Here is a 9,871-nt window from a genome sequence, read left to right as displayed (position 1 = left end):
TGCCACTTGCCAGAGTAATGCTGTCATTCACGCATGTCTATTACATACCTACCTATTACTTCCATGAGTGTTGAACTTGTTTGTTTTCTCTATAATTTTAACATACGTGCACCTGGCTTGTTTAAAATTAAAATGATCACGCTTGATTATATTCGCTACATGCCCCATCATCTGGGTTATGTATTAATGTTAACTTAATTTGAATGTTTTTAGAAATCACAAACAAAAAATCACAATTATATTTTGATAATGTTGTGAGTAAAATAATAACTATTTACGCAATACAGAATAAAATATCAGGGAATCGTGAAAGGGGTCATAATAATTCTAATATTGTCATATCAAAGTCTAAAAGATTTGTAGTTCCTTTATAATCTATTAACAGTCCCTTATAAGCACATTACCTAACAACAACATGTGCATATATTTATTATAATTAAAAAAATAAATAAAATAAATATTATTGGACAACTCACACACGGTCATTTGATTCCAAACTAAGCAGAGCTATGCTAACCAAATAACTGATAAACATACATATATACTTCTAAATACATACTTATATAGATAAATTGACAACCAGGCTCAGAACAAATACTTGTGCTCATCACACAAAGATTTGTCCCGGGTGGGATTCGAACCCACCACACGCGGGGCTATGGTTGTTGCGGCGAGGTGACCGCTTAAACCATTGCGCCAAACGTGCAGCTTAATTCAAAGCTTAATTCATATGATCAGTGGAAAATAGGTATATTTCCACTTGCAAGTAATCATATTATCTAACGCTATAAAACAAATCGTAATATTTTTCTTTTAAGCTAACGAGAATGCAAGAATATTTCAAAATCATGTATGGTAGAATTCATATGAATAATACTGGCAATTCTATTATGGCGGACAAAATAATAATTCTTTATCCAATCAGAACAAAGATTGAACAACTGTCAAGATAATTGCCTACCTTCTGAGTGTTGTTTTCCGGTAGTTTTTACTTTCTACCACAGATTTTGCATTTTTTTGATACGATCCTCCAAAAATGTACTAAAGCGCTCTCTGTCGGCATAAAATAGCTTTTGTTTGACACTCACGGTCGGTGACATATACACGCACACATTCATGTTTGTGATTGTATTGCTTCATAAATATTTTTCGCTTACGATAGCCATGCAGGAGACAGCCTGCACTAGATTTTTATTAAAATAAGTAGTTTTAATCGTTAACAAATAATGGAGCCGATTAAATCTAATCCACCTAGATTATTCGTGTGCACCGCCATAGAAAATAAGGACGAAGTCGAAGAGGTACTGTGTGAAATTTAGCAGTTTTCCAACAAAGAATATAACAGTCGGCCATGTACAATCGTAGTTTCTAATACTAGTAGTGGTGGCGCTGCGGTGTATGTGGCGCGAAATTCAATTTCTTATAAATGTTTACTGTGATCTTATTAGATTTTCCATTTTCCAGAGGTACGAGAAGGCCTACAATTATTTTCAATCACTGGTTGCGGAGCATAGCGAGAAAGAAGCCCACGATGCACTTAATAATGCCGCATGTAAGAACCATGAAGATGTATCCCTTGGAATGCTGATGTCTATCCTGACAGAGCCGCACAATGCCATCAAGTGTTACAGAGATCTGACACTAATTACAAGGGATGGTCTGACGTGCGTGCTGAACAATCTCTCCAACTTGATCCTAGAGAGATATTTAAAGTTTCATGACATTACTCGCAATCAGCTATTATGGTTGATAAAGGAAATGATAAGAAATGCAGTCAATGGTGTGGACAGTGTTTGTTGGAATCTAATGCGTTATGCATCTGGAGGGGACATTACTCCCAAAAACATACAATTGGTTGAATCTCTTCTAGATATATATATAGAAAATCGAGCATGGTTAGACAAATTCCCTGTTCTTATTTGCATGGTGGTATATACATATTTGAGATTAATAGAAGATCATAACATACCACAGCTAATGAACCTTAGGCAGAAAGAAGTAAATTTTGTTATCACTCTTATCAGAGAACGTTTTTCAGATGTTCTAACTCTTGGCAGAGATTTGGTAAGATTACTTCAGAATGTTGCTCGCATTCCTGAATTTAATCAATTATGGCAAGATATTTTTATGAACCCTAAATCTTTGTGCCCAACATTCACAAATGTACTACAACTGTTACAAACAAGAACATCACGCAGGTACCTGCAATCAAGACTTACTCCTGATATGGAAAGAAAGTTAGTGTTTCTTACATCACAAGTCAGATTTGGCCATCATAAGAAATATCAAGAGTGGTTTCAAAGACAGTACCTTGCAACTCCTGAGTCTCAATCACTAAGAAGTGATATGATACGTTTCATTGTTGGTGTAATACATCCAACAAATGAACTTTTATGCTCTGATATCATTCCAAGATGGGCTGTGATTGGATGGTTACTCACTACCTGTACATCAAATGTAGCAGCATCAAACGCCAAACTCGCCCTTTTTTATGATTGGTTGTTTTATGATCCTGAAAAAGATAATATTATGAACATTGAACCTGCTATTCTTGTAATGCATCACTCAATGAGGTCTCATCCAGCAGTGACTGCCACTTTGCTTGATTTTCTATGTCGAATCATTCCTAATTTTTACCCCCCTTTTGCTGACAAAGTGAGACAAGGTATATTCAATTCACTTCAACAAATTATAGAGAAAAGAGTGCTTCCGAATTTGCACCCGCTATTTGATTCTCCAAAATTGGACCGTGAACTAAGAACAACTGTAAGAGATACATTTAAAGAGTTTTGTACAAATGGAAATGGAGAAGGTGTTTCGGGTTTACGAGATGAAGGAAGTGAAGATCTACCAAGAGGAGGCCCTGATGAACCTGCTTTTTCTGATGATGAGGATGAAGTAGCTCCTAATATAGCAGAAGACACTGATGATGATGATTTGCCATTGTCTGAAGTCCGCGCTCGGGAGCGTCCTGAATTGGCGGCAGCGTTACCATTAGTATTGCGTCCGCTTGCTGAAACTCTTTTAGACGAACGCACTTCAGCCGCAGCTACTGCTCTAATAAATGCTTGCAGTGCACCAATGCCAACAGCAGCAGCCCTTGCAGATCTATTTGCAGCGGCTGTGCAAGAAGGACCACCCTTACGCATTACTCGGAATCCAACGCAGGCAGAACTTGACGTAGCCCTTAACACACCACTGTTTGCTATGTTTTCTTATATTATGGGATCAGGTTCAGGTCATGACGTGGAATTAAGGCGAAAACTCATATGGGAAACATTCAAAGAAATTCACAGTCAGAATATTCTTCATAGTGTAGGATTTAGCTTACTGTTTTATTTAAAAGTTTGCTATGATCGAGAGCGATCTGCCGAACGTGACGCGGCCAAAAGAAAAAATGTAAAGTTCAAAGCGGATGTGTACAGAGAATATTGTAGTAATATAGAGTTAAAAGTGGCTGATGGCTTAGCATATGATTTTGAAAGATGTCAAGAAAATGATGCAAACCTCTTAGTGTGGTTGATACCAGATGTTTACAGAGAGTTCAAAGACTATTCCCAAAATCACATTAGAATGCTGCACGCAATTGTCATGGCATTAGATGCAGGACAATTGCAGCGTCTTGTCAGCTTGACGCTGCAAGGCATACTGATGATGTTCAAGTCAGACGACATTACAACAATGATATCAACTAGTCTGGGCTGGGAAACTTTCGAACAATATTGCCTATGGCAACTTCTAACTGCCCATGATATATCAGTTGAAGATGTTCTACCTATCATACCTAAATTGTCTCATAAAGATCACTCTGAGGCCCTTACATCAGTGCTCTTGATGTTAAAGCAAGAAAAACCTGTTGCTGAAGTTGTGCGGCAATTGTTCTGCCGACCTGTTGATAATGAAGACAAAACTGTTGTTGCTGCATTAATGTACTGGTGTCAAGATTACGAAGATAAAGTCGCCGACTTAGTGGCAATACTGTTAAGCACAAGATATCCAGGGACGAGTCCCAACAAAAGAAAACGATCTGGAAAACATAGCATTCCACCAAATGCTCCACCTTCTGTGGAATCCGTAAGTGTTGTCCACATGAAACCAATTATTTATATTAAAAAAACGATTCTTATAGTATAACAATATTTGTTTTATGTTAAAGGTGCTGGGCCATTTGGAAATGCTGAGAGTACACTGTGTGAATCAAAACGACATGTCAATTTTTAATTTGGAGTGTATGCAAAAAGCTCTTCAGTTAGCTCAGTCGAATAGTACCGATAGTTTACGGGTAAGATCTTTACATCTATTATTATTAGCGTTTTAGATTTCTTCTGTGCAAATTACAGCTCTCTCTACGTACGGCACAGATGGGTTTCAAAATAAATGAGTACTTAATCCAAACTGTTTTCACCTGCTGGACTGCACTTCCCGAAATCGCGCGACCGGCTCTACTCTGATTTGCTTCTCAGTCCAAATCTGCTAGCCCAAACATTAATACTGGACGTATCTCGTCTCCTAATATAAATCTAAGAACACTATATAACATAGCCATAGCACGTTATTTTGTAAAACGTTACGCGTAAAAACGCAAGTTTAAACGCCTAAGTCAGGTCTGAACAGGAGACAACGAGATTTCCTTGCCAAACTTTCTAGCTACACAAAGACTGCAGTTCAAGCTGGCGATCTCAATAGTTTTACAATCAATATTTATACTTTTATAATTACAATAAAGTAACAGCCAACCTATTTATTTGAATTACAGAGACAATACAATGAATTACTCGCTCTAGCCTGGGAAGACGAATTGCCCATATCAAGACGAGCTAGGAAACTAGTAGCAAGCGCGACACCGGCCAACCAGAACCTGCACTCATCGAATGAAGACAGTGAGGTAAATGAACGAAATAAAATCTTATGTGTGCACGTGAATAATAGTATGCACATGTTGTATGACTGTTTAGCTAAACAATTGTTTTCTGTTTCAGGATGATGAGATAGTTAAACCCAAACAGGGGAAGCGAAGAAAGAAGGCAATCTCTGATAGTGATTAACATATCTTGTAAAAAGGACGGTAATTGTGAACACCAAAGTGTAACACTACAATACAATAAATATTAGTAGTAAGACTCTGTGCCACCTTACACAGGTGCAGTTCCAAGAATAGTACCTTAATCACTGACAAATATTTTTTCCTTTGGCAAATCGAAATGTGGTAAACACAAAATTTTATCCATAGTTTATTTGATATTATGTTCTCGGCGGGTTGCAGTCCCGTTTGAAAAAATACCCGTTTATTTATTGATACAGAGGTATTATCGTCACATGAGTAAGACACGTAACAGAGAGAAATGTCTGGAGCGCCTGTATGCTACTTCCAGGCGATATGTCACACAAACAATGACATAGATACATGCCTACACTGCGCCAGTGGCCTATACTGGTTGACTCTCGCATTACCAGAGTACTATCATACAATAGTTGATTATTTCCACAATTTTATGCATTTTCGTAGCAACAATATTAAGTGTAAGCGATGTATAAGTGTAAATATGACATAACAGTAAGTAGTTATTGTACAGTACAATGTGTTAATGAACAAAACTGGAAAAATACAATTACTTGCATCATATTATTTAGAAAATCTAACACAATATCATAGCCATTCATCATTCTAGAATTATTATTCTATATATATGTTCTTTTACAATTGTTGTTAATATGTAAGTACTTGCTTCTTTTTTTATTATTCAGTTACATATTAGTTTGACCGAGAAAAGAAAGTAACGGCAAATTTTGTACCTTTCTGCATAAGGGTTTAGCATATAAGCACATTAAGGCCTTATAAAGGTGATCAAGTGCGATTCACATTCGCATTTCCAGGGTACCGTACTTTCATACAACACAGTGGTTTCCTTTTACGCAGTAAAGAAAAACATTTCTTTTATGGGGTTTCCATAATGTTAAATGTTGTTACCTTAAGTTTATTATTCAACGTAGCGATGGTATTGATTCACTGAACTTTTAAAAGCAACCTATTATAGTTCAAAATTAAAGTACTGTGATGGACAGACAAATAGAATTCAGAGAGTTATAGAGATATGGTCCTAGTGACACTTTATGGGAATGGATACGGAAAACCCACACAATCACTCCCTTATTCATAAAAAGATAGAATATAACAGACTTTTATGAAGTGTTAGGTTTTCTTCATTTGTTTGTTAAATGTAAGAGAGAAAACATATTTTAGCAAAATTTTAACAATACGTTTACATTGGGTTTATGAATAAGGGGGTAATAATTTTAATTGTGCACCTTAACAGCTTTGTCTCTGTTATGTTATTTACTCGAAATATGTTATCATGTCGTATGTTACAGAAAAACTTGATTGTTATTGGTGAACCGTCACCAAAATGTGTTATATTATGTATAATCTTTCAAGGTATGTAATATAAAATAAATGAACCCATTATTAGTATATTTGTTGAATGTCAGGCACGTACTGTAAATTTGGACGCATTAGTCATTTATTGTAAATGTAGGTACCCTCTTGTTGTACAGATTTTTTTATCCCCGTACATGTTAAACTTATTTTAAGTATAAGGTATGAGACCAAGAATTTTATTCAAAGGATATATTGTATTCTGGAATTTTCGAAATACATTTTACACTAGGATCAATAAAGTATTTCCCCCTTATTTTATGTTTTAATTGACCTTATTAGACGAGAGTTTGTAAGAGTGATAAAAACGAAGTACAGCTGTATTTAAGTTTTGTAATTTTTAAAAACATCCAGAATATAGAAATCGTGATTGTAAACAAATTGTTTATATATTTCAGTATTTAACATAACTTCAAATATGTTCTAAGTACAAAACTAACATAACTATATAAAAATACTAAACATGGATTAAAATTTCAGGCAATCTTAAATATTTTATTATAAACCTTCATTATTATGGATTTTTAACAATCAGAAAAATGCATTAAAAATGTCTTTTATGTTAAGTCTTTCAAAACTGTGCTAAGTATATAGCATATTTTTGTAGACTAGCAGAATCTTTAACAACACGACACCCCTCACCAAGCAATTGATACATGCTTACAACCTACAATATGTTATAAAAATGGAGCCACCAAATAAATTGTAGTTTCTTATAACTATAGTTTCCCTTGCTTATATCTCTGTCTCGCCTGTGCTTTACTGTATTTTGTTTTCTTCTCTGGTGCTGCTGCATCTTTTTCTTTAGAATTGTCATTCATACCTGAAATAACAAGTTGCATGATTAACACTCAAAGCTTAAATAAGTGGTAGCCCTCTGAGTTTTTCTTTAATGCAATGCAATGTTAAGTCAAAGATAACCAATCCTAAGACCAGTCATATTTGGACATCTCACACTGCTTGTCCAATATGATTGTTGTCCAAAATATAGAGAAACTAAAATCCAAACCAACATTAAAATTTTGTGTATTCCAATCCATTTTCGAAAGGAAAAGTAAAATTAAATGGAAAGTAGTTTCCATATATCTTTGCACATAACTTTTCCACCCTGTGTACAAGCCTCTGCCCGCTACTCCTTCCAATGTCACCACCTATGTGCCAAGTTTCATCAAAACTGATTCAGTAATTTTCATAATATAATAAAAAAACATACACCCATCCTCATGATCTTTAGAATTATTCAGATTTGCTTGTCCATAAATTATAATCAATTAAGTATAATTACCCAAGTCATCTGGAGGTTGTAATGATTTGCCAGCATTCCATGTACCCATCAGTGTTACAGTTTTTCCTATAGCCCATCCAAGACCTGACAGGGCTAATGAAAATGCTAACATACTAAATGGATGCTGGAAATAAAAATATTTATAATAATTACATTTTTTTTGCCTTATAACAGTATTTACAAAGATGTACAGATGTGAATGAAGCAAGGGAAGTTTGTACGGATTGTACCAAGTGTTTTTCTCTAATCTCAGCCTAACCCTACGAATGACGGTGTGATTTTATGTATTGTTTACACAGCCTTGTACAGATACCAGACTGGCTTTAAAATTCCATATCTAAGCACACATTATTAATAATTTATGACTTGAAACAGAACAATGGCTCGTGGTTATCACACAAATATTTGCATTGGTTACCCCAAATTACTTATGCAAGTCATATAAAAATCATTGTGGTTTATAATGATAACAAATTTTTGATACTCTTCAACTTCTATGTACATATACAACACAGTTATTCCAAGATATTATTTCCAAACTCACTGTCAACTAATTAAAATCTTATGGTAATTACTTAATTACCAATTCATGTAAATTGGATAGTTACGGAAAGTAACAGTTCATACTAAAAGTACATATAACAGTACATACACTACATACTATGGTTTAATATATACCATAGTGTATAATAATAATATGTAGTCATTGTCATATTTGTAAATACGGCTAAGAAGCACCCAGGAGATGATTATTGCTGATTGAGAACTGACTATGCGTAAATAGTGGATAGTATAGATATAATAGAGGAATAAGAAATATTGAAGTGTGGAAAAGAACTTACCGTTAAGGTAGGACTTGTAGTTAAAGTATAATCTAATACTACAACAGCTATTCCTATGACTAGCCCCACGCAGGTACATATCCATATCATATTTTGACTATCTGGAAATACAAACAAAAAATACATGAATTAAGTTAATAGTAGTTACTATTGTGTTAAATAAACTTTTAAATTGAGCCTAGTTAGAGCCAGGATGACTTTGAACAAATTCTTTGAAAAAAATATTAACACAAATAAAATAATTTGTAGTGAAACACAATTACATGTTATTAATCATGACTTATTTATTTTACCTCTGAGTTTCTTCTTTTGTGTATCTGTGATGCTTTTTATAGACTCTATTAATTTAACATTGTGCGGATCCAGTTGCAAAGCTCTGGTATAAGAGATGATAGCTTCATCATACAAATCACTGGCTGCTTCTACTTCTGCACGCCGAAAGTAACCCTGAAATTAAACATGATCAACTTTAATAACTCATTTCAAGTGGCGTAGTTAAAACTATCTGTTGAATAGTAACAAGGTGTAAACCTTAGCCCATTGTGGTTGTATTCTGACTGTCTCATTGGCATCCTGCAGTGCGAGATAGTGTTGATCCAACTTAAGAAACGCAAACGATCGGTTACTGTATAATACATAGTTGTTAGGATCCATTTTAATAGCTTGAGTGTAATGTAGGACGGCCTCAATAAATTTTCCTTCTTTAACACATTCATTGCCTTTGATTCTAAGGTCCTCCACACTTGCTGATTGACTTTTCTTTGTCTCGTCCATGGCAGTTGAAATTGAGTGTATTTAAGTCAGATAAAAATAATTGTAAAGTTTATTTTTTGTAGAAAAAAAGATTTCAGTCAATATTTTCCCCGGTTCATCGAAATTAAATCATTTAGACAGTGACATAACGATGACAGTCATGATTTGAAAGATAACATAACACAGACTAAAAAAATATATGGTCTATGATATAAAAATGTTTAAACGGAAAGGTCAATTTATATTAATTTTCAAAAATAATAACCTTTAAGTAATCCAGAAATTAATGCTGTATTTTAGAGTTTAATTTTCATGTCTCTTACACGTGTCTCATTATCTTTTGCTTTAGTAGTAGTAGGTACCAATTATGCAATTTAATATCTGGTTGCGTTGTGATATATTGCTTATGATACAAAATATATTAGATTTAGTAAGAATTTTATTTGATGGTAAATTAGTTTATTCCATAAGAATTTGTTTCAGTAATTGCAAAAAAATACCTACATAATTTTATTAAACCTTTCATTTATATTTGGCGTTTCACGATAGGCAGAATGT

General features: G+C 34.3%; 2 protein-coding genes across 2 annotated transcripts; one reads left to right on the top strand and one right to left on the bottom strand.

Moving 5' to 3' along the window:
* Nucleotides 1-1,063: 1,063 nt before the first annotated feature.
* On the top strand, nucleotides 1,064-6,689 carry IntS3 (integrator complex subunit 3). Its single transcript, XM_076123564.1, has 5 exons — nucleotides 1,064-1,301; nucleotides 1,465-4,074; nucleotides 4,157-4,282; nucleotides 4,757-4,885; nucleotides 4,980-6,689. The coding sequence occupies exons 1-5, from the start codon at nucleotides 1,227-1,229 to the stop codon at nucleotides 5,043-5,045; spliced, it is 3,006 nt and encodes a 1,001-aa protein (XP_075979679.1). The 5' UTR covers nucleotides 1,064-1,226; the 3' UTR covers nucleotides 5,046-6,689.
* A 57-nt stretch (nucleotides 6,690-6,746) lies between these two features.
* LOC142978927 (uncharacterized) lies at nucleotides 6,747-9,473 on the bottom strand. The gene is made up of 5 exons (XM_076123569.1): nucleotides 9,092-9,473; nucleotides 8,854-9,007; nucleotides 8,561-8,661; nucleotides 7,719-7,842; nucleotides 6,747-7,256 (listed from the first exon to the last, which is right to left on the bottom strand). The coding sequence occupies exons 1-5, from the start codon at nucleotides 9,332-9,334 to the stop codon at nucleotides 7,153-7,155; spliced, it is 726 nt and encodes a 241-aa protein (XP_075979684.1). The 5' UTR covers nucleotides 9,335-9,473; the 3' UTR covers nucleotides 6,747-7,152.
* Between the last annotated feature and the right edge of the window lie 398 nt (nucleotides 9,474-9,871).

The sequence above is a fragment of the Anticarsia gemmatalis genome, chromosome 15 (assembly GCF_050436995.1).
Source record: "Anticarsia gemmatalis isolate Benzon Research Colony breed Stoneville strain chromosome 15, ilAntGemm2 primary, whole genome shotgun sequence".
Lineage (NCBI taxonomy): Eukaryota > Metazoa > Arthropoda > Insecta > Lepidoptera > Erebidae > Anticarsia > Anticarsia gemmatalis.
Note: the sequence above shows the minus strand (reverse complement) of the source record. Positions and strands in the feature narration are given on the sequence as shown.

Excerpts from the sequence above, each read along its gene's own strand:
- IntS3 (XM_076123564.1), top strand. The coding sequence starts at position 1,227 with ATGGAGCCGATTAAATCTAATCCACCTAGATTATTCGTGTGCACCGCC. Across the intron at positions 1,302-1,464 it reads ATAAGGACGAAGTCGAAGAG|AGGTACGAGAAGGCCTACAA; the intron begins GTACTGTGTGAA and ends TCCATTTTCCAG. Across the intron at positions 4,886-4,979 it reads CATCGAATGAAGACAGTGAG|GATGATGAGATAGTTAAACC; the intron begins GTAAATGAACGA and ends TTTCTGTTTCAG.
- LOC142978927 (XM_076123569.1), bottom strand. The coding sequence starts at position 9,334 with ATGGACGAGACAAAGAAAAGTCAATCAGCAAGTGTGGAGGACCTTAGA. Across the intron at positions 9,008-9,091 it reads TACAACCACAATGGGCTAAG|GGTTACTTTCGGCGTGCAGA; the intron begins GTTTACACCTTG and ends GTTTAATTTCAG. Across the intron at positions 8,662-8,853 it reads ACAAAAGAAGAAACTCAGAG|ATAGTCAAAATATGATATGG; the intron begins GTAAAATAAATA and ends TTGTATTTCCAG.